At 40.4% G+C, this 23,609-nt stretch overlaps 1 protein-coding gene across 5 annotated transcripts in view; it reads left to right on the top strand.

Annotated features, from left to right (window-relative positions):
* The window catches only part of LOC308062458 (multidrug resistance-associated protein 1), a 77,649-nt gene that overhangs the window by 37,974 nt on the left and 16,066 nt on the right, over window positions 1–23,609 (top strand). For all 5 annotated transcript variants that reach the window (XM_080383987.1, XM_080383990.1, XM_080383988.1 and 2 more), the window contains 15 exons: window positions 257–382; window positions 3,395–3,456; window positions 4,314–4,445; window positions 5,481–5,708; window positions 6,349–6,526; window positions 7,253–7,414; window positions 8,182–8,274; window positions 9,663–9,866; window positions 12,420–12,566; window positions 12,939–13,026; window positions 14,494–14,563; window positions 15,431–15,557; window positions 16,707–16,883; window positions 17,953–18,120; window positions 18,501–18,678. In XM_080383987.1, coding sequence (XP_080240113.1) covers window positions 257–382; window positions 3,395–3,456; window positions 4,314–4,445; window positions 5,481–5,708; window positions 6,349–6,526; window positions 7,253–7,414; window positions 8,182–8,274; window positions 9,663–9,866; window positions 12,420–12,566; window positions 12,939–13,026; window positions 14,494–14,563; window positions 15,431–15,557; window positions 16,707–16,883; window positions 17,953–18,120; window positions 18,501–18,678 — 2,140 coding nt within the window. The remainder of the gene's footprint in view (window positions 1–256; window positions 383–3,394; window positions 3,457–4,313; window positions 4,446–5,480; window positions 5,709–6,348; window positions 6,527–7,252; window positions 7,415–8,181; window positions 8,275–9,662; window positions 9,867–12,419; window positions 12,567–12,938; window positions 13,027–14,493; window positions 14,564–15,430; window positions 15,558–16,706; window positions 16,884–17,952; window positions 18,121–18,500; window positions 18,679–23,609) is intronic.

Genomic DNA, 23,609 nt, shown 5'->3' with positions numbered 1-23,609 from the left:
CTTCTTCACAGAAGTCCATGCTTGTGTGTTTATGGCAGGACTAATTAAAAAGAAATGGTATCTTTCATCTCCTTCCCCTGTCTTTTTATCTTCCCTTTACTAAAATAGACATTGACTTTTATTTGCATGGGGCGGGTAGTGTAACATTTATGTAGTTGCAGAATTTACAGTAAAGAGATGTTTTATGTTTAATATTAACATGTCTTAAAAAAAAATTCCTCAAGTCTTCTAATTGGAACACTACCTTCTTTTGTAGGGTGCTGAAGTGGATGCGTTTCGTTATGTCACCTTCTGCATCTACTTCATCCTGTTACTTGTACAGCTCATCTTGTGTTGTTTACCAGAACGACCACCTTTGTTTTCTGAAACAGTAAATGATCCTGTAAGTGTTCAGTCTGTACTGAGTGCTCAGTATTATATGTGTGATATTCTGTACAATGAGTTACAGTGCCATAGTCTCCCAGATGCCAAAAAATTCAAATCATGTTGACTTGTTCGCAATAGAGTATTCTTTCTATCCTTTAGTTGGTGACACAGAAGATGAAGCCCATAATATGCAAAACAGTGGGCTGTATTTAAGAGAGCAAAAATACTGTTTCAGTCATTCCTGAAGGTTAAGTCACATGTATTTACACTCAGTAGTGTTTCTGGCAGTTGGTGGGGAATACTGATTTGAAATGTTGTCGTGCTAGTCATCTGATACCATTCAGCAGGCAGTAGCTCATAAGGATGTGCATTCCCTTCTTCATGAAGGTGGGGAAGATTCTATACCTGGAAAACTTGTGAATATGGATAGATGCATTTGATTTCTGTATTGGACTCTCTTGTGTGAAGTAAGAATTTAACCAGTTCAATTGCAAGAGCAGTTAGTGTTAGAGGGTGGTCTGGATGTTGAAATTTACTTTTACCTAGACATGATTTTTTTGGCATGTATTCTTAATCATATGTGCTAGCTGTGTGGCATGGATCTAAAGTGACCTGAGGGATGCTGGATCGTTACACTGCTTGCTTAGTCTGGGTTAGACCTCGTGAGTCACAGTGGAGTGACACCTGTCACTGCCTAGAGTTCAGATGTGCCAAGTTTAGAAATCGCAGTCCTGTATTTATTTATATGGTGTAATTCTGGTTTGATGGATGTTAGGTGGCACTAACTGATGAAGGGAGGTGTGAAATGTGTGAGGGGCAGAAATAAGTTGTCTGTAGCTGTGGAAAAGGTCCATAACCAGTTTCAGTTAAGGAATTCCACAGTTAACCTTCTCCGTCCCTATCCAGTGTGCGGGTGATGCTCTGCGTTGCCACTGGCAGACGGTCTGCACGTGTATGCCTGGAGGGGAGAGTGTACTGCTGAGTCTTGGGATTCTCTTCGTCTCTGGGTTCTTTTAATCTCATTCAGGGATGAAATGTATCTGACAGGATACTGTGGATTTATGGAAACCTCCTTTTCTGCTTTGATCGTGGTTACAATACTTACAAGGTGCTATGAGATCACAGTGGGGTTGGTTTTGTGTGTTCTGAGTATTTCTAGGAGTGTCTCTAGGAAATAGAGCAGACATCAAATTTTAACCCCTTTTTTCCTGAGTGGTGTGTGTGTTGAATGTTATAATGGGGAAAAGAACAAAGCAAGTCATGTTAGTCAGTCTTAAATTCTGCTTTATTCCCTTCTTCAGAGTATTTCCAAACCAGAAATGTTTGTAAGTCTTGATTAAAATCTTATTATATTTTTATTTATGCCAAAAAAACTACAGTGAATTTTCTAAGATGTAGAAGCTGATGTATATAGAAGTCAAACAATGTGTTTTGTTTGTTTTTGCTTTGTTTACATAAGTCCAGACTTGTTACAACTTGTTTTCATTCTATCTGGCAGGAACGTCAGTAGGATTAATAGTTCTTTGTGAGATAACCATTTAAGTTTATAAAAAATATTATTATTTTAATAGTAATCTAGTATGTTTTAAACTTTGCTTTATGCAAATAAAGGCCAGTTTTAGGTGGTAGAAGATCTAGCGGACTCTTGAATTTAGACTTTCCACCTGCAAGTAGATTTAAAAAAAGTATAAAGGAAAAAAGTAATATACAGCCTTTTAGTAAAAGTTCAGAAAATTTTGGAGTTTTGTTGAGGTTGAAAGTGTTCCCTGTATTTGCTGAAATACAAATCTGTCTGTCAGGAATGGTGGCTGAAAGTACTGCTGGCATACACCCCACCACCACCCCACTTTTTTTTTAACTTCCCCGAGTTTAAAAACTTTCATTTATTCATTAGGCAATGGTGTTGGATTTGCTTGCAAACATTTTTTTGCAAGTGTTTAAATATTTTGGAAATGTGGACCTCTTATCCCCTGTCAAAAAAAGCATTTGTTTGATGCATGCTGTTATTGTACCCTGCCAAACTGCAAAAAACATTGTGCGAAGAGGAAATGCTGGAGTCTTTCGTGTAGCTTGATTACAGCACAGCTCAGTATAGCTTAGCGAAGTTGAAAACTGCAATTCTTGGAAATGCTTGGCTCTGGTTTTTTAATTGCAGTACTCTAATGATGGTTGGTGACTTCTGTAGATTGAAATAACTGAGTTGCTCCAATTATAGTTGATGGTAATAACCTAGTGGTTTGCGCGCAAAGGAGTAGCTGGTTTACAGGCATTATTTAGATGCTGTTCAACACAGTGGAAGAGGGAAGAGAGAAATCTGCAGTGGAATTCTGCAAGTAAATCATCTTTTGTGCCTTTGAAATTCTTCCAGCCTTCCCTTTCTGCTGTTTTAATTCAACCAGGTTAGGAGAGAGTAGTTAAAATGGCCAGCCATTGCACTGGGTGTAGAATACGAGCTAGCTGTGTACCTTTATGGATACTTAAGGTTCCCATGCTTATTGATCAATGAGATCAAGGGTTTTTAAGGGATGTTTTGGGAGTCGTCTCTGGAGTTTACAAATGATTTTTTTTTTTGTTTGTTTCATTTGTGCATGTGTTTTGATGGAGTCACAGTACTTAACTGCTAGAACAGTAGAACTGAATTCTTCATTTATGACTAACTCTACCTAATTAACAGATTTACTCATATATGATAGCATACCTTGCAGTGATACAGGTGGTAACTGATCATGACGCCTTGAGAGATTGTCTGGCCTGCACTGTCTTATAAAATTCCCTCAACTATAAATTGCGTTGTTGTTACAGAGCACTGCTGTTCCTGTGTCCCAGTGGTCTAGTCTGCTGAACAGCCCTGAAGCTGTGCTCGTGTTTTCTGAACAAGCTCTCAACACATAAACGACAAGTTTAGTAATGTGAAAAAAATAATATGAACAAAGGACATTTAAAAAATACCTCTTCTGCTTGTTTTTTTTCCTTTTGGCCATGTGCCAGTCATTTTGTGTGTGAATTGATTTCTTTTTCTCTCCTTCAGAATCCATGTCCAGAGTCCAGTGCTTCTTTTCTCTCCAGAATCACATTCTGGTGGATCACTGGGTAAGATCAAGATGATGCATAAAGCATTAGTTAAAGTTAGATGGCATTTTAGGATTCTGCTTTCAGAGTTAAATTAGCAATTATTCATTCAATAATAACTTTGGTTGTTTTGCAGATAGATTAAATTGATTATTTTTTTCCGCAAATTTGATTAATCTGTTTTACTTCCTTTGTAGGGTCTCTGTAATTTTAAATGGTCTGGTACATATTTAGTACGTTTGCTGAAGGAATATAATAATAAAATTTTCTTTGGGAAATGTAAAAAGGTAGAAAATAACTGCTATATTTAGAAATGTAGGCATTCAGAACTGTTAGTTCTTTTTGTCCGGTAGGTTCTTTTTTTTTTTCTCCTCGTTAACTTTGCTTTAGTTGTGCTGTATGATTTGATCATAACACATGTTCTTGTGAATTAAAACACAAAACCATGTGAAGTAATACTGGTGTGTAGTTGTGGTTGGTACTTGGCCGGAGTTCCAACAGAAAGCTAGATGAAAGGAATTGCATTGTAAAATTGAAGGCTAATAATGATTTAGAAACTTGGTAGGCAAGGGAATATTAATTGCCTGTCTGATTTTAAAATGAGATCACATCATCCTTTCTTTTATTTTCCGTGAAAGTTGAATTCAGTGGCATATCCTGGTTCCTTAGATATTTTGGTGTCTAATTCTTACAGTTAAGACAGGAGGATATATGTTTTAGCATCTGGACCTGTGTTGCTGCTTTAGTTCTTGCATGCGTTTTTGTGAAGAGCCGACTCTGTTTTGGGGCTGCGTGTAAGGACCACTGTCTTATGTCATATATATACACACACATCTTTATTGTTCTTAAATATATAGTGCTGATTCTTTCTGATGCAGGTTGATGGTTCAGGGTTATCGGAGACCTTTGGAAGCCAAGGATTTGTGGTCATTAAATAAAGAGGACAAATCGGAGGAGATCGTGCCAGGTTTGGCTAGAAACTGGGCGAAAGAGTGGGCAAAGACCAAGAGGTAAGTTCGGTTTTCCTGGCAGGCTGTTCTTCCAAGAGGTTCAAAAGCTCAAGTTACTCAGCCTCTACTTAGAGGTGTTTGTCATCTATTATCAAAGCCTGCTTTTGTAAGGCCCAAGTGGCAGCTCTGTATTTGTCCTTCAGTGTGTACAGAAACAGAAACCAAGTAGGGTGTTGCGTGTTGTCTTTATGAAGAACTGCATCAGGTTTTCCCTTAGTCTGTCATGATCTGAAGCTGATTATTGTTAGTTTCGATGTGTGTGTGTTTTCTTGGGGGGGGTTATGTTCCCACACAGTGAAACTTCAGCCACACAATTGAGGAGCTTGGGCTCCCTCTGTAGTTGGTGAAGCCTCAGGAGGACAGTTCGAGGTGCAAAAGTGAGAAGCTTATTTCTTTCCTTTTGACTATATAGGGAGGCCGGGCATCTAAGCCAGATGACTAAAATTAGAAAGACTGCATGCCTGCAGTTTCCAGCATACTTTTATCATCCTTTACTGTGGCAAATAGAAATACCTTTTCATTGAAGGAAAATTGCTTGCTTGCTTACATACTGTATTTTTACATACAGCTTGTCCTCAGACAAGCCATATGTAGTTTGGCATAAGCCAGATGTATGAAATGAATGTGTTCAGTCCATTGACCATGACTTGGCATAAATCTGACTGCAAACTTTTAATTCTGTGATACAGTGAGGCCTTGATTTTGATGAAAGTTCAGCACACTGGGTTCTAGATTAATGATGTCCTTTGCTCTTTAAGTTTAACACAGGTTATGGCCCTGTTCCTCATTCCTCAGGGCAGACCTATGGGAGAGATTACAGGAATGTTAACTCTCCCTACAAAGAAGAACATTTCTGAATGGCTGGTTCATTTAGCTATGGTTGTATGATTAAAAAGATCTTTGATTGACAGTAAAACACAGTTGAACTATTGAGAAGGGCAACAGCTCCTAAGCATCTCATTTGTATACTGTGCATTTTTCCAGTTAGCTTTATGCTTGAATAAAGGCTACATTATGTACTTACTCTTATTTCAGGCAACCATTAAATATGTTATACTCACCCAAAAAGCAGCAAAAATCAAGTGACTCAAATGGTGATGTAACAGAAGAGGCTGAAGCTTTGATTATAAAACCATCTCAGAAGAGCTCTGAAGCATCTTTATTCAAGGTGTTATATAAAACCTTTGGACCATATTTTCTCATGAGCTTCCTGTTTAAAGCTGCACATGATCTCTTGATGTTTGCAGGCCCAGAAATTCTGAAGTAAGACCTATATACTTTGTTACTGTATTAAAAGTATGCAGGCAGAATTTAAAATGCACTGGTATTTCACTTGCCAAGGTGTTTTGCCTTTGGCTGGCTCAATGGGGAAGAGCTGTCATGCAAGTTAGAGACCAATCACACAATGGTTTCGGTTCATTGGTGGTAAATGTTTGACTTTGTGCGTTCCTTTCCAACACTAGGAACGCCAGGCAAGAACATAATCAACAGTAGCAGGAGAGTTTATTTAATTCTAAGCTGTATTGATTGTACGTGAAGCAGGAGAGAGCTAAGAGTGTAGGAGCAGTTGTATTGCTTGAAGGTGAGAAGAAGTAAAACAACTGTAAGCAGTTGTATTTTAGCTGGAGGAGTGTGATACTTTTTAGTGTACCTCCAAGGGAATGCTGTACGTGTAAGGTATATGATACTTTTTGTTTTAAAGTAGTACACAGGAGAAGGGGGTGATGTGTGGTAGTATAAAATGATCTCCAATTTCTAAGAAGTTTGCTTAAGTGTTTTATCCTAGTTTGGTACTTTGGGTTCTTGCATGACCCATCTAATGTTTAGAATAATCTTAAGATTGTAACCCTGATGTTTCATTTTGATTTGTGTTTACCAAGAGAGCTAATTCTTCTCTCCACAGATTGCTCATCAACTTTGTAAATAACAAAGCTGCTCCAAACTGGCAAGGCTATTTCTATACAGGGCTGCTGTTTTTTTGTGCCTGTCTTCAGACGCTGATTCTTCACCAGTATTTTCATATTTGCTTTGTAACTGGAATGAGGCTCAAAACTGCTATTGTTGGTGTAATTTATCGAAAGGTAGGTGTTTCTTTAAATGTATGACAATACCTCTCAGTGACTGTGCAAATGCTTTGCTTAAGTCTGAATAATTAAAGTAGTTAGGAGACTCTGGTAGGCTGATTCCTAACTCTTAATAGAAATAAGAGTGTATCTAACTTATAAATGAAAGCCTTTAAGACAGAGCAGTTTTCTAATTTACTAGTTAAAGTTCAGGCATCATCTTTTTCCCCGCTGCCAAACAAGAAGCCTTGTCTCATTTAGGCTGGAGGTGTGAAACTGCTTCAGTTTGTGCAGAAATTAAGATGCCTCTACATTTACAGCTTCTTTTGGGATTTAGCAGCAGTGCCACATCATCTTGGAATAAGCTGGAACATTTTAGAAAGCTGTGGACTAATTGCTCTGTGTGAGAAAAACGTGGGATGAAAAGTGAAGATTGTGCTTCTTAAACTAAAAAACAAAACATGCAAACGCCTCCAAGCAATAAAACCACCAACCAACCCTAACCCCAAAGACTGCTTGTTGTCTTTAACTCTTAGTTTAAATCCAGCTGCTTGCTTCAAGCTATACAACTTGCATTTTGTAAGTTGTGCAGAGTAAACAGAATATGAAGTAGGAAAGGGGTTGCTTGTAATTTTAAAGATGAAGCTTTGTAAAGCGTTTGAATTCTGTGGAGAAAATGCAAATGAGTAGGTCTTCCTTCATGTTGCCTTCATTTTTTTAATTTTGTTTTTATTCTACACTTAGGCACTTGTTATCACAAATTCTGCTAGAAAGACTTCTACTGTGGGTGAGATAGTGAATCTAATGTCTGTGGACGCTCAGAGATTCATGGACTTGGCTACCTATATAAACATGATTTGGTCTGCACCTCTCCAGGTGATATTAGCACTGTACTTACTGTGGCAGGTGAGTATTGTGTCTTGTTCCCTGTTTTGGCTTTGGCATTGTGCTGCTTCCTATGGTCCTAAGTACAGACAGCTGTTCAGACCACTAGAGGGTTTAAGCAGTGTGGAGAAAATGCTGTTTGTGTAGAAGCCGTTCAGAGCTGCTTTTGTCACTGCTGTCAAAAGGAAGGCAGGAGGTTCTTAATTTGTGTATCTGAGTGGGTGTGGGGAGGATGCAGATGGGAGCTACTATCTTTTGGGGGACTGCAGCACCTAGAGTATCTCACTTTGTCACTTGATTTAAATGAAAGTGGTCTTGGTTCTGCGCTCTGAGAGTCGCCATATGAGATGCTTGCTGTTTATAATCCAGACAGTCAGTAGACTGACTCTTCCCAGTTCTCACTGTCCATCAGAAAGGTGATGAAATTCCCCAAGAAGTTGGTCACGCCCTTGCATGGGTCTCTAGTTCAGAAGAATAGACAAACCAGCAAAAAATGGAAAACATTAGAAGATCTCTGTATGTGTGTATAAATAAATATAAACAGAGCAGTATATGTAGCTATTGATCTGTCTATATGGGGGCTATATGTGTATGTTTGTTTCAAAAATAAAAAAAAAGGTCAAACCAAGCCCATGCTTGATCCTCCTCTTCCCCCAAGCTGTTCTTGAAAAGGGAAGAAGAGGTGGAAAAGTTATTTCAGAATGCTTTTCCGTAGCATATGCAGTGGTTTGACCCAAGATTTTAAAAAAATGAGTTTGAGTAAATGTTTACAACTAAGTGCTTTTCAGAATTTAGGTCCTTCAGTCCTGGCAGGTGTGGCTGTCATGATCCTTCTGGTTCCGATAAATGCTGTGATGGCAATGAAGACAAAAACCTATCAGGTTAGAATCTTTATATATGCGGCAGTGTGTTTTTAAGAATCATGTTCTGTTCTTTGACTTGTTCCTGAGGTTTGTCCTTTTAAATTTTTTTCCCTTCCTCTATTTATCCCATAAAAAAAGGGGAGGGAAAGAAAGGTCACAGCTCTTGTGTATGTGGACTAAACAAACTCGTGTATATTTTGGCCTTTCAGCTTATCTGTATATAATGGTCTGAAAATTTTGCAGTAGTTAAGACCAAGGTAGCAGCTTAGCCAGCTTCATTAAATGCCCAGTGATCGGTTTGGAATTAGTGGTTATTAACTTACTGCCTAAGAACTGAAGTGCAGATGTAAACTACTGTCTGCCTAGTGAACTGTAATGAGTGAAATAATCACGCTTCGAGGATGGTGGTTGCAGCGTTGTTGGTTTGTTATGGTTTTTTTTTGGTTTGGTGGTGTGGGTTGGGTTTTTTTTTTTTTTCCCCTTGAAGGGATGAGGAAGAAGAATTCTTAGTTGTTTCCTGTTCTTGGTCCCTAGTGGATTTTGATTTTATTCAGAGGGGATCAGTTTGTTACAGAGAGCGCCCAGAAGTAAATGTAGACTCAAACTCTCGTTTTTTACTGCAAGAACTACTTCCAGCAGCCTCACCATGGTACAGACTTCACTACGAACTGAATTTACCGAATGTCAGAAAAGATTGATCTATGTAAATGAAAATTTTTAGCTTTAGATGCTCATCAAAATATACCACAGTATTTTTTTCCTCCATGGGAGAAGCAGGGGTGTTCTAGCCTGTCACAGCCACACTGCCGTTGGTAACAGCTGTCTGGGATAGCTGTACTGGTGCAGTCTACTGACTCTGCCTAGTGCTGAGTCAGAACATTGTTTCAAAATTGCACTGCCCTCATTTAAATACTTTATGAAGATGGAAATTTTTGAAGAACCAGCTTTCTTATGGCTGAGTAGAAAGCTTTTTGCTTCTACTTACGCTTTCTAGTGCTGAAAATGATGAAAACCCACATTTGGTCTAAGGTTAGATGCAAACTGCACATCACTGAAGCTTGATTCTAGTGGCTTGGGTTTTTTTATCTGCATATTGTACCTAAGAGGAACCTGAGTTCCAGGGCTCCCTGATGCAGGGTTAATCCCACTTAAACCAGTGTCACAATTGCTTTGATCATGGTTTGGATTTTTAGTTGCATGAAGCATTCTTTCAATTGGTTTAAAACATCTTATTAATTCTGCATATTTGTTTGTTCAGATAGCATCTCAGATTTCCTGCTTGGGAAGCTAGTAAGCTTTTGATGATAATGAGGTAAATTTTGCTATTGCAAAATACAAAGCTTAGAACTTTGTGGTTCTGCCAAGCATTGTGCTCTGCTAATTATTTTTTGCAATGTTGTTTTTAGGTGGCTCAAATGAAGAGCAAAGACAACAGAATTAAGCTGATGAATGAAATTCTCAATGGGATTAAAGTTCTGAAACTCTATGCTTGGGAATTAGCCTTCAGAGAGAAGGTATTAGAGATCAGACAAAAAGAACTCAAAGTCCTAAAAAAATCTGCTTACCTTGCTGCAATGGCAACCTTCACTTGGGTTTGTGCTCCTTTTTTGGTAAGTGAAACGAATGTAAAAGTCTGCTCTCCTTTCTGGGACCATGATTTCCAAGCCAATGCATGGGAACTTGTTTTGGTTTTATTTTTTAATGAGCGGAAGAGTCAGAATGCCCTCTGCAGAGGTGGGAAATTGAACACATGTCTTCTGCTTCTCTATGAAGAGGCACTACTGGGTTCTTTGAAACTTAGTAACATCCAGTTGGATGTATTCTAGAAGGTATTGGCCAAAGTATTTAAAAATAAAAACTTTCTCTGCATCCTTCTCTGTTTTTGGTAGTGTACTTGAAGAACCTAAGATTTCAATGTACTGTCAGATTTAGAAGAGGCTACTAATGAGCACAGTACCCTCCAGGTGGTAGCTGTGGCTGACAAGTAAAACTTCCTTTCTTTTTCAGCATCTTTCTGATAGCAGCAGGTCCTTAGATAAGAGTCCTTGAGTGGGACATTGTGCACCAAGTGTACCTCTGGCTTGGGTTCTCTCAGCATCTGTTTAAGAAACATGTGGAGAGGTAAAGCCATTGCATACCCTGGGATTGCTTCAGATCATATTTTTTTAAAAATAATTCTTGATATTTGAAAACATCCCCACTGTTTGTGGTTAGCTTACATTTAAACTAATAAAACGGAGAGAAGGGTGAGATCATATCAAAATTGCTTCAGATCCTATCAGAACAAGGGGCCATTGCTTTTGTGTACAGAAGCAAATAAAAGCCTTGACTACATTAGGATAAAATATGTGTTGTTCCAGTTGAAGGTGTTTAAGTGTACTTTCCAGTCTCAGATTCCTTTCCCACAAACATTTTTAGTGTTTATATTATGTTTTGGGCATGATGAAAGGCAGAAGCAGCAGTGCCCTGGGTAGGAAATATCAGCTGCATTCTTAAGCAAATGCTTTTCTAAAAGGAGTCTGAGCTAGTTTTAATGTAAATATATTATTAAATGAAGTTTCTAAATAAAAATCTGCAGGTGGACTCCTTGATGCTGTTCTGTAGAGTCTGAGAAGACAATTTGCCTAGCCAGTAGCTCTGTTTCAGCACACATCGTGAATGTGTTGGCAATGGTCCTTGTCTCGGGGTGGGGGGGAGTGCGGGGTGGGAGGGGATGGGGAGGTGATGCCTCTGGGGCAGAAACAGTACAGCCTGAAGTGTAAGGCTGCTGTTTAACATCCCATTTTATGGATATATGTTCTTCTGAACATCTGATTAAAGAATTGTTGCAAGTGCCTACCTGAAAGCACTTCAGACATGGAAAACTTATTTCCTCTGCTCCTTCTCGTGTTTCCGTGGCCAGGGCTCTTTAAAACATTGTTTAATGATGGTGTCAGGAGACTATTCAATTTGTGGTACCTCCCCTACTGCTGTGTGTGCTGATAAGGGTGTATTTCAGACTAATTGCTGGTAACACAAGATTGCAGACATGCTGCTTGTGAGGTTATTCTTTGGACCTGGCCTTGTTTTTGGTCTCTGTGGGAGGGCTTTCTTCCTGGCATAGGGTTGTCCAAACTAAGGACTGTACAAACAAGCTACTTTACCAGGCACAGCTGAGTCAGCTGCTGTTCAAAGAACAATACATGTCTCCACAGCAGTCAGATTTTTAACAGAAATACTAATGTTTTCAATGGATGCTGTGCTTAGATGAGACTGTTACTTGGGCATTTGAGCACATTGTTTCAAGTCTTGTGGGAGAGGGAATGCTGAAGGTCAGCCTACCTTGATTTCTTGTTTTTTAAGTGGCAGTCTGTGGGAAAATGTTGCTGGATCTTGTGATATACCAAGGTGTTAGTGGTGTTACCATGGAAGAAAAATTAAGAAGGGAATATATCCCAAAGTGACATTTTGTTTAGTTTAATTTTACTACAATTTAATCAACACATTTTAGAAAAAAATTAAATCGGTGTATGGATTTTTTGAAATATTTTTATAGCTTATGATTGATGATAACAGTGGTTCAACGTCATTTTCTTGTTCAGCATGGATCTTATGTTTTTCTGACAGTTGAAGCTTATGAACTCTTTAGGTACTATAAGGCTTTGTCTTTGTAATGCACTAACATTTCCAGTTTCTTGGAAAAGAATCTGTCCATGATAGTGGGCTGCACTTGGAGATGTAGGGTTGTGGTAGTCTTTACAAAATGTAAAATGGGTTAGCATTGGGGGTGTTTCTATGTATGTTACTGATCCAGTATCTGGTACCATGGGGCATACCTTAAAACTGAAAGAGAGCAGCAAGAAAGACAAGTGATCGTTTCTCTCCTTCCCTTTTCCTGCAATGTGACCACAAATAGTCTGGGACATTTGTGGTTTTATCCTAACTGTATGAAGAAAGTGAGCACTAGACACTGTTCCAAGAGGAGCCATCAACAACTTTTTACAACAATAGATTTACATCAAATGTTTGTTTTGCAGAAAGTGTTACCAGGAACAAGGAAGTTACCTGAACGTTACTCTCTTTGATTTGTAGACCTCTGATTCCATCTGTCAGACTGTGGGACTCCTGAGTTAGTGACTTTAAAAAAACGTTGCCCTAACTGTAACCACTGCACTTTGTTTCAGGTTGCCTTGTCCACGTTTGCTGTGTACGTCACGATAGACAAGAACAACATCTTGGATGCTCAGAAGGCATTTGTTTCCCTAGCGTTATTCAACATCCTCAGGTTTCCATTGAACATGCTTCCTGTGGTTATCAGCAGCATAGTAGAAGTAAGTCTTCAATCATTAACAGGTGTTTCTGCACAGAAGTAGCCACTGGGTGGAAGGATTACATTCCTGTGCTTAGAGAATGTCCGCTGGTGAAATTCAGCCGCCTCAGAAGGGGAGCTTTGGATTTCCTGTGTGTTAAGTGCTGTGCAAGCAAAATTGTCAATCCTGGTTACGGCGAATGGGCATTCCTGAAATCAACTCTTTCCTGTGGTTTGGGAAGTGCGAGTTTGACTATCCAAGCAACTATGCAGTGGATTTAAGGAGGGATTAGGAGTGCATAATAATGAAGTAATGTATATGTGGTGCAAAACAACAACCTCTTGAGTATAATGAGCAGAGTGTAAGAAAGTTTTGCATCCCTTTCCCATGCAGGCCAGTGTCTCCTTGAAGCGCCTTAGGGTGTTCCTGTCTCATGAAGAGTTAGATCCAGACAGCATAATCAGGGGTCCCGTCACAGAGGGTGAGTTTCTTTTCCTATTGAAAAACAGTGTGTGCAGGTTTTGGGTGTCTTCACAGTGTTTCTTTTGCTTTCTTTGACAAAATTACTCCCTTTTGGTGGATTTCACTGATAAAATTTAGCCAGAAAGCAGAAAAGTGAGTTTGCAAAATGGAAATTATATAAAGTTGTTGCCACCTTCTCAGGTAGTTTTTTTCCTGTCCCTGACTCCTGTGTCCAAACTACAGAATGGTTGCATCCAGACACAGATGGTCACTTCAAAAATTACTTGTTACACTGTTTTAAATGTAGCCATTTGAAATTTGTAGGCAGTTAAGAAAATGATAATTAATGCTGTGCCAAACGCCGGCATTTTTGAGACAAACAATCGTGTAACACTTCAGTATCTTTGAAGAAAAAGGATAAGTCCCGGTTTAGGCAGATGCCTCTACATTCTGTTTTGTGGAAAGTGTGTTACACCCCGTGTTTCTCCCACTGTATCCAGTGTTGCTGCTTTGGGTATAAAGAGCCGTTTAGGAGATAAGTGTGAAGGCAGATTTACTGAAAAACTAATGCAAAACAAAACTTGACTGTAACTACGTCAGTAATTTCTAAATGTTTTTTCTTCCTTTTTACAAAGATAGTGAAATCCCCATCGCTCCCTGTCATGTGGTTAGTTAAGCTCTATCATTTTAGTCACTTGGCTTTTGGCTGAGCAGTCATCTGCTGTAGTTCTTTTATTTTCTGATTTTTTTTTTCCTTTTCATCTTCCTTTTGGGAATATCTCCTCCCTTTCTTAGCTGATAACCATGAATACATTGCTCACAAATCTTTACTGTGGTTTTATTTTGGGAATTTTTTTGTTTGTTTGGGTTTTTTTTTTTGTCCATAATGTGTTTTACTTGCATACTAATGTAAATATATACCTAGGTTAATTATTTATTGCATACTTGGTTGAATTGGGAGTGGTATATTTTGAGCTGTTTGCTGTAAAAATCTACAGGTGCCAGTACCATACAATGTTTCACTGAACAGTGTTTTTGGTCGAAGTTACTTTATTTGGTGGTTTGACTGACTTTGCCCTATCATTGTAGTAACTTGGCTTCACACATGGAATTGGCAGCTTAGCTGATGCTTTCATTGAAGAACAAGTCAGATTGAGGCTGCTAGTTACTTGAACAGAGTTTGCAGTGCTGCAGTAGAGCTGCTGGATAAAGGAGGATGCAGCTGAGTAGGTCAGGGTCTTTGTATGGTTGACATTCATGTACCTCCTGGTTACTAAGTGGAACCTCAGAACCTCTGCTGGTGATATATTCAGTAAAAGCAGAACAAGAGCTTTTGGTGAGGAGTGGATGGTGGTTCTGCTGGAAAAGTAGCTTTTATACCTTTGCATGGATGTGCGTAGATTGAATTCTGTGGCATGAATCCAGAGCATACAATTTAGCTGTTTGCACTGGCACTTCTATAAATATGATTTTTTCTATTTTTCAGCTGAAGGATGCATTGTTGTAAAGAATGCAACGTTTAGCTGGTCCAAAAATGATCCTCCTTCACTGAACTGGTAAGAATTAATACCCTTCGTTCTGCTCCGTAATCTTGCTGCATCATAAATGATCTGTATTTGAATTATAAGATCTGTATGCAGAAGAGTTTGTGGCTTTAAAGGAACAGAACAAGTTACATCTGTTCTATACCTTTGTTTTTATACCAGGGGCTTCACGAGCTAGAGGGGTTTACAAAGTATGTAGTATGTATGGCATGCGTAAAGAGGAGTAGGGAGAGGTGTACTGGGAGGAGAGGAAGGCTCAGATCCCGTCTAGCTGTGCGCTGTAGGTGGGATAGCGCCATCTAGAGGATGCGGCCGGATTAGCCCCTCACGTTTGCACTAGGTCCTCAGAGTCTTCCTTTTAAAATCGTCTTCTCACTAACTGTTGCCATCATTGATTCCCGTGCTGCGGAAAGCCAGTGAAAAACCTTGCACATGGTATGACTAACAAAGTAACCGGGGTGATGCATCTACGAGCCGTGTCTTCCCTGTGCCCTGTCCCTTCCCTTAAATTTGGCTGTTCTTTCTTGGGCCTTAAATTGCATTGTCTTTGTGACGTTTGTGCTGTTTGGGAAGCATCCATTGGTATTTACATTTGTGTTCACAGAGTGTTTGAGGGAAATATTGGACAGGTTGTGTCACAGTGGGTTTTTTCTTTCTTCCCCTTTTCACTAATTACATATTACAATGCTATGTCCTACATATGAAGAGAGCTGGGTGCTTTCTGAATGAGAGATTTGCATTTTCAAGCATTTCTGTGCTGTGTCAGCATTTGCAGTGAGCGTTCCCATTGCATCTGGCTTTATATGGGCTGTTCAGTTGACTGTTTAACTACTGGGATGTGCCAGCAAGCAAGGCTGAATTATGTGCACTTTATTTCAGCATTAATTTCACTGTTCCTGAAGGCTCCTTGGTAGCTGTTGTTGGTCAAGTTGGCTGTGGAAAGTCTTCATTGCTGTCTGCATTACTGGGGGAGATGGAAAAAAAGGAAGGCTACGTTGTTGTCAAGGTGGGATGTCTGAAGAATTGTTCAGCAATTTGTGGGTATCGCCGGAGGGATTCTAGACTTCCAAGTGGCATGAAGAAGGGAAGAGACAGTTTTTCAAAGGAATGTGTTTTTTATCATGATTTCCTAGCAATACCTTAGCTTGCGCTCTGTGTAGTTGCCTGTTAAGCCTCAACCTGACAACATTCTGTTGGTTTCAGATTTAGCCAAATAGAGAGAACGATAGAGGTCTCAAAGATAAGTATTCTGGGGAGTCTTGTTAGTAGCTGGGTATGAGGTGGGGAGCCTATTATACATGCTCCAGCCTGGGGAAGAGCAGTATTGGTTCATACCTTCTCAGATGTCAGAGAATTACAAGGAGAGAGGGTACACCCAGATACCTAAACATGCGAAAAGCTGCTCCTGTAGTTTGTACTTTCTTAGACATCAGAGTTGCACAGAGCTCACAGAGGACAAATGAACTGAAAGTAAATAAGTAAAAAATCCTTGTTTTGGATTTTGCTGCTGTTGTAATATATGGAAAGAGGATTATTTTAAGAGTAAAACAAATATGTTGCATTTGAAAGAATGCACATTTGATCATCTCCAAAATTGTTCTGGAAAAATAAAGTAGGCGAGGTCTGAATCAATGATTATTTGTGCAGAAAGAAGGCAGAACTCATCTTCAAAGCAGAATACTTTGCAGTAGCTCAATCTCTTCCTTTGAACTGACTTTCATATGAAAATGACGTCCCCTACTTTCTGCAGAAATCTCTCGGCGGGGATGCATTTGATAAACACTTGCATTCCAAGTTAAATCGTTTTATGCAGAACATAATTTATAACTATATGAAGGAACTAATGACTTTTGACATTCAGTAATTGTGCATATTCTCTAAACAAATGTTTCCTCCAAGTTTAAGTTAGAGAATGATACTTTGTTTGAATTCCTTTGTATGCTACCAACACCCTTTGTTACCTCACTTGGAGGGTGGATTAGAAAAATAACATTTTGGAGGCAGGTGTAGCCCAAGAACTACTTTGTGCAGTTTTGAAATGACCATATGCAGCTCGTGAGGTGATTAGCACTGCCTGCCTCACAGAACCCTGCTGTGCTTTGACTTTGTGTGGAGACTTTTAAGTACTGAATAAGGAACTTCATTTTTCTTGCAGGGCTCAGTAGCCTACGTTCCTCAGCAAGCCTGGGTCCAAAATGCAACTCTGGAAGATAACATTCTCTTTGGAAGGGAGAAGAATGAGAGCCGGTACAAACGTGTGATTGAGGCTTGTGCACTGCTGCCTGATATAGAGATTCTTCCTACAGGGGACAAAACAGAAATAGGAGAAAAGGTACTTTAAATGCCCACTCTACCGTAACAGTGCTATTGCTTGTAGTTAAGGCCATATGACTTTTTTTCTACTTTATCTTAATGTTGTATTGAATTTGAAACACTGAGAGTAGCAACCCTCTACAATAAGAGGCAAACCTGGACAGTATGTTTTTCTTGTCTTGAAGCCTCAAAGAGGAGGAAACCTGTCCTCAATTACAAATGAAAAAGCATTTTGCAATGACAGTTTTTAATTGTCTCTAAGTTGCCATGGTCATAGAGCAGAAAAATGTATGGAAGCAGGAAGAGAAGAATCTTCTGAACACTTAGCTTCCTTTAAAACGAGCAAACAACACCCCACCCCCCAAAAAAAACCCAACCACAAAGCCAACCACCACTCTAAACTGGCCCTTGGCTGCAAAAATATGGGTGGTGTGAGATTTAGAAGCTTGCATAGATGTTGTAGTGCTCTGCTATGGGAGTAGGACCAAGTGTCCCCTGACCACCTGGCCAGCAGGGTATGTAATCTGCTCTCCATTCTGCTAAGCTGATGTTGGTCAGAAAACAGACAGGTGCTTTGCAAGCTGACTGCTTACAGGTGCGGTGCAGTGGCCAGCTGACAGTCCTGTATTCAGTAAAGGGTGCAGCTTTATCCTGCTTCTTGATCAGCAGGCCAGCCAAACTGCGGAGTGTGAACTGAGTTTGTTTATTAAGTCAGAGGCAGCGCTGCAGAAATACAGCTGAAAAGAAAAGTAGCCTCTGAATGTGCACTCTAGGTAGGTCTGTCTGGGTGAATTGCTTTACAAGACTAGTAAATGGTGGGGTTTTTTGTTGTGTTTTTTTGTTGTTGTTGTTTTTAACTAGCTCTCAGTGGTAGTGAGAAAACTTAATAGATAAACTTCCTTCCGGGGGATTTTGACTGTGCATATGCTGTTGTGGTAGTGAAATTATTTGTGATGGAGATCTATTTCATACAATGCTGAAATTTCTCTAATTTGCATAAACCACGTATGACTTGTGTCTTTCACAAACTGCAGTAAGACATCTCTTTTCAGCTCTAAATAAAGGATCATATTTTCTTGTTTCCCCAGGGTGTGAATTTGTCTGGAGGACAGAAACAGCGAGTCAGTCTTGCTCGGGCGGTTTACTGTAATGCAGATGTCTATTTATGTGACGATCCCTTATCAGCTGTTGATGCTCATGTTGGGAAACATATTTTTGAAAAAGTTATTGGACCAAAAGGAATCCTGAAAAATAAAGTATGTCATAATGAGATACTTGTCTCTAGAGAATGGTTTGTTTTTCTTTGCTGAGTTCAAATGATTCAGAGTTTGTCAAGTTGCATATTCAGATTTTTGTTTCAAACATCTGAAAAATGAAAGGATCCTTCTGAGATTATTAGAGGATTTTTATAAAACAGAGTGTTTATAATGAAATATGGTCTGGTGTCTGTAATTCAGAATTCTTTGATGGAAAAATCTGTTTTTCAGTAGTTTTTCTTAAAAATGCTGCATGCCTGTCCATAGTTATTACTGTATTATACACAGAAGTCAAGCAGCAGGAGTAGTAGTTGAACCTTTGTCTTTACTATTTTGAGACGTTAGAAAAATATTTTTTTTTTTTTTTTTTTTTTTGACAGACACGGGTTTTGGTAACCCATGCTATCAACTATCTGCCTCAAATGGATACAATTCTGGTGATGTCTGATGGAGAAATCTCTGAAATGGGCTCCTACCAGGAGCTGCTGAAGCAAGATGGGGCTTTTGCTGAGTTTCTTCGTACATATGCTAATGCTGAACAAAGCATGGAGAACAGTGGTAAGTTTACAAATAAATTCTCTTGGAATAAGCTGATGTGTGCCTGTTAAAGGAAAAATATTAGTAGTTGAAGGAAAGTACAAAGAAATTACTGTTTCTTGTGATAAACCTATAGAGATACTTATTTCTTGGGGGTATTGAAGATTATGAGATTAAATACACATACGTTCTTATAACTTAGGAAAATGCGGAGCAGATCTGTAGTAAAATTCTTCTCACTTAAAGCAAAAATCAGGTGGCTGTGAGATCAAGTAAAGGCCAGCTGGGGTTTAAATACACTTCCTGTGCTTATTAGGATGTGGCATCTCTAAGCAGATAATTCTGCTGGAGATGAAGAGGAGGAAGCAACAGCTCATTTCTCTAGCTGATGTCCCTGACATCTGCTTCTGCTTTACAGAATAGCTGTAGAGCTCCACTGATATAGGAGTATACTTAAGAATATTTTTTTTGTTACCTGTGGACACTTGCAGTATTGGATTTTAACAGGGGAACTTAGCCTCTTGCCTCTAGCCTGTTTTCTTCAGCGCCTTGCCTGTGGTGATTTCCTGACACTCCTCCATATGCTGATGACTAAAAGTATGAGGAGTGCTTGCACTGCGCTGACCAGTGAAGTTGTTGGCTTTGCACTTGAGGCCTGTTTGGTAGCAGATGCCTGCTGCTGAGTGCTGCAGAGCAGGCTCTCCAGAACAAGGAAGGGATCGAGGCCGCTTCTCCCTTCCCACCCATTCCCTAGAGGGAAAGCAGAGACATGTTTTAGTCTTCTACTGGCATGCCTGTTACAGGCAAAACTGAAACGGTGCCACAGCTGGTTGCACTGATGAAGCTGTGAAGCCTTAAAGAGGTGTTGAAAGGTGCCTTTGGCAGGGGGCTGCTCCTGATCTTCACTTGGAAGTTCTTTGCCAGGGGCTGTGACGGTCTGCCTTATTCTCTGAAGCTGCCCTCTACTATCCAGGCTGGCAACACAGACTGCCCTTGGAGGCTGTGAACAAGCAGTTTGTTTGCTGGATGTGGAAGGTGGCATCTTCTCCTGGCTCCATCTTATGCATCCAGCTATCCCTGATGGGGACTTGGATTTGGGTGTGATATATGGAGCTGAGGATCAAGGGCAGGATGTCCCGCTGTAGGCTAGCTCTCCTCTTGGAAAGGTCGCTTGATATGTCACAGTTGTCACTTTGCAGACTGGGATGCTGGTTTGGGTGGATGCTGGGTGTAAACAGGGAGTGCTTTATGGGTGGGATCTCCCACTGAGAAAAGCACTGTGGGAAGAGATTTTATGGAAGCAGAATCAGGCTAACTTCTGTGTATTTTCTGTAGGTGCTCCTATAGCTTCTTTGGGCACAGTCAGACTTGTTGCAGTCTTCAGTGTACAAGATTTCTGGAGACAAATAAATTCTCTGCACTTCCCTAGGAAGTTAATAAGTTGACTTGTACAAAATTTGCCTCCTTTAATAGCCATGTTCTTCTCCCCTTTCCAAGTACATGGTAGGTTTTGAAGTCCTTTACATTAAACTAAGTTACTTTACTTTTCTGTTCAAATAGTGAATCTTCTTTTGGAAGGTGGGTCAGCACTTTATAATTTGCGATGCTTCTCTGCAGTTGTCTAATAAAAGGCACTTTTAACTTCAGTATGACCCTGGTGATTCAGAGAGGATTGCTGTATCACAGGATTGGCCTCTTTTGCAGCAGATCTGTTTCTGGGTTTTGGTCAAGTGATCTTCTGCCAACAGTAAAAAGCGAAAAATAGAGGCATTGTTTGTCTGATTCACAGGGATGATATTAATATTTATCAGATATGTAAAAGATCACTAAATATAATTAAAACTCGCAGGTTCTTGGATAAACAGAGTTATCTGTGATGGGAGTCAGTCTGAGCTAGCTGGAGAGCATCTGCACACGCACTTTAAAAGGGAGGCTCTTATGTCTGAAGCTACATGTTGGCAGCCTGAAAACACTTAAGGTGGAGCAAAATAGAAAACTGTGGTTTGGTGCTTTCTGGCTGGAATACATCCTGCTTCTGCAAGGATGAGAAGGCCTCTCTTCCTGCCCAGCCTCTGAGGTTTGGCTGCAAGCCTGCTCCCCATTGCCTCCCAGCCCTTCTCTCCCGTTGTGATTCCTGAGGGTTACCTGCGGTGTGCTCGCTGTACTGCTGCCTTCCTCATCCACAGCCTCACAGTGTTTCTGCTGGGTGTGGGTGTCGTGGTTTAACCCAGCCAGCAACCCAGCACCACACTACTGCTCGCTCACACCCCCCTCGCCCAGAGGGATGGGGGAAAGGAATGTAAAACTCGAGGGTTGAGATAAGAACAATTTAATAGGTAAAGCAAAAGCTGCACATGCAAGCAAAGCAAAACAAGGAATTTATTCACCACTTCCCATGGGCAGGCAGGTGTTCAGCCATCCCCAGGAAAGCAGGGATCCATCACACATAACAGTTACTTGGGAAGACAAGCGCCACAGTGCTGGATGTCCCCTCCTCCTTCCCCCGTTCCATAGGGTGTGGAATACCTCTTTGGCTAGTTTGTGTCACCTTGTCCTGTCTGTGTCCCCTCCCAATTTCTTGTGCCCCTCCAGCCCTCTGGCTGGCAAGGCCCAAAAACCCCCAAAGTCCTTGGCTTAGTATACACATCACCCAGCAACAACTGAAAACACCAGTGCGTTATCAACATTGTTCTCACATAAGAGCCAGTACAGCACTGTACTAGCTACTAAGTAGAAAGTTAACTCCATCCCAGTCAAAACCAGGACAGTGGGAAAATTCCCCACTCCAGAAAGCTGCTCCTGTGTGAGTCGGAGGGGAGGTGTGAGCTCCCCCTGCCCCAGGGGTCCTACTTGATGCAGAAGGCAGCTACAAGGGTGGCAACAGTAGCTGCTCAGCCACAGAGAGTGCCCGTTCAGCGCTGCTGCTCTCAGCTGTGGGTACACGAAATGGAGGCCTTACTGTTGCTATGGTGGTAATCTTCTCTGAAGTAACTTGGAACTACATGCAAAATAACCTACCAGGCTGTATAAAAAGCATCCAGATTCTTCTTGCTTTTAGAAGTTGTTTCTTTCTCTGGCGTTTAGTGTGGCTGATTTGCTGATGCCAGTACTACTTCTGCCTATGCAGACTGGTCTGGAGTCATTAGATGTGCCCTTGACCCCTGGGAGTGTGTTTCTTTTTTGGTGTTGAGTGTTGTCTTCCTCCCCTGCCCTGACTTGTAGCTGTTGCTGCAATACCTCTTGCTGTAGAGATAGTAAATAGCTTAAGATTAGCTTTTTTATGACTGTTTTCCCTTGTCTCCCATACAAACTAATATAGTAGATGTTAATTTTTATTTTAACGTGTGTGAGGGTTGAGTTTTTGTTGTTTTTTTCCAAATGGCTTCAGCATAAACTTTCGATTGTCTGTGAAAAGTCTGGAGATATTTTTAGTGTTTGTAGGGAGTAAAAGTGGCTCCACAGAAGTACAGCTGCGCCATAAGGTTGAAATATTTTTCACCTGTCTGGTTCATCTTTAGTCTTGACTGCAGTACCTGAAAGATACAGATCTACAGTACAACTAGTAATTCTAAATCTGGCCTACATTGTGTGGGCTGTGCTTCAGATGGCTGTCTCCCCATTTGTCTGACTTTGTAGTCGGATAAAATGTTGAAATACCTTTCAATGGCTACTCAGTTAATTTTTTATATGAGAATTGTCAGCACAACAGGCTTACTAGGTTTTAGTCTGGAGGGAAAGAGGAGTGAAAGTACTCTGAGAACTAAGGGTCTGGACTGTGGGGTTTAGTTCAACAATCTGCTTATCTTGAAAGGAAGTGCCTTGATCTGTCACTTGTAGCTGTTCGATTTGAATGTCTTTGAATGGTTTTAGTGTTGTAGACTCAATTCCCCACATTCCAGCTGCTGTCCTCTACAAAGTAGAAATGTGCTCTTTGGAAAAGGAGTAAGATTTGAAGAGCCTTACTTGCTTGGCCTCTGTATAAATTGCTTCCCAATTGTAGCAGCAAGAAAAAAAACCCCTGGATTTATTTTTAAAGTGCTGAATTTGAAAGGAAGAAAGCTTTCTTGCTGAATAGCTTTGTATTATACACTAGGTAGTAGTGTGTATTTCACAATAAAAATTAATTTTGCGTTATAGGTTGGGTTTTCATACCTGCAAGGGAAGAGCATTGTGCTTTCCACAATCAACACTGCCCCCAGTGAAGCCCAGCACACCTGTATGTTGTGGCTGTGCTTCTTTCTGACATGAAGCTGAACTGAGCTTAGTAGCAGTGTCGGATAGTCAAGATAGCTTGTGTGATGCCTGTAGCCATGGTTGAGCGTGTTTGCCTTCTAAGGAGTCAGAAAGAACAGGAGTTAAGTATCGAGACGCGTTGGCTCTTTTCCAAATGTTGTGGAGTCCGGACTAGAGTGGTAATACAGGAAACACCTGTCTGCATCAGGTAATAATCTGACTTCCTCCTAAATTCATTTTACTTTTAGCAAAATTCAACCCTTTGCTTTCTCCCTCCTAAAGCAAGAGCTGTTTGCAGCCTCTGCCCCAATAGCAGAAGCAAATACTGATTCAAGATGAGTGCTCTTAGGGTATCAAGATGCTTGCAAGGGTGAAGTATCTCACTCTTTCTTACTAATCTGTCTATGCAGGATGATGACTGGGGACTACACAGTAGATGGAACTAAGTAAGCCTGTGCTACCACAGCTCTCCTTCCTCTCATTGCAGTTGCACAACTAAAGCAAGGCAGGATAGCAGAGCTGTGGGAGGAGACGCTTAGCCTTGTGGACAAAAGTTGCCACTCTGAAAACACTATGCTTTACATCTTTAATGTTAAGGTCAGGGTCTGTCTTAAGATTCTTGAATGAAGTCTCTTCCCCACCACTGGGGAAAATGCATATGGAGTTCCCTGCACATAGTGAGTTTTTTTCTGTCATTGTCAATACCGGGCCACTTTAGA

This window comes from Falco punctatus (genome assembly GCF_963210335.1).
Source record: "Falco punctatus genome assembly, chromosome: 4".
Taxonomy (NCBI): Eukaryota; Metazoa; Chordata; class Aves; order Falconiformes; family Falconidae; genus Falco; species Falco punctatus.
The sequence above is the reverse complement of the archived record's forward strand: the minus strand, read 5'-3'. Positions and strand labels throughout refer to the sequence as shown.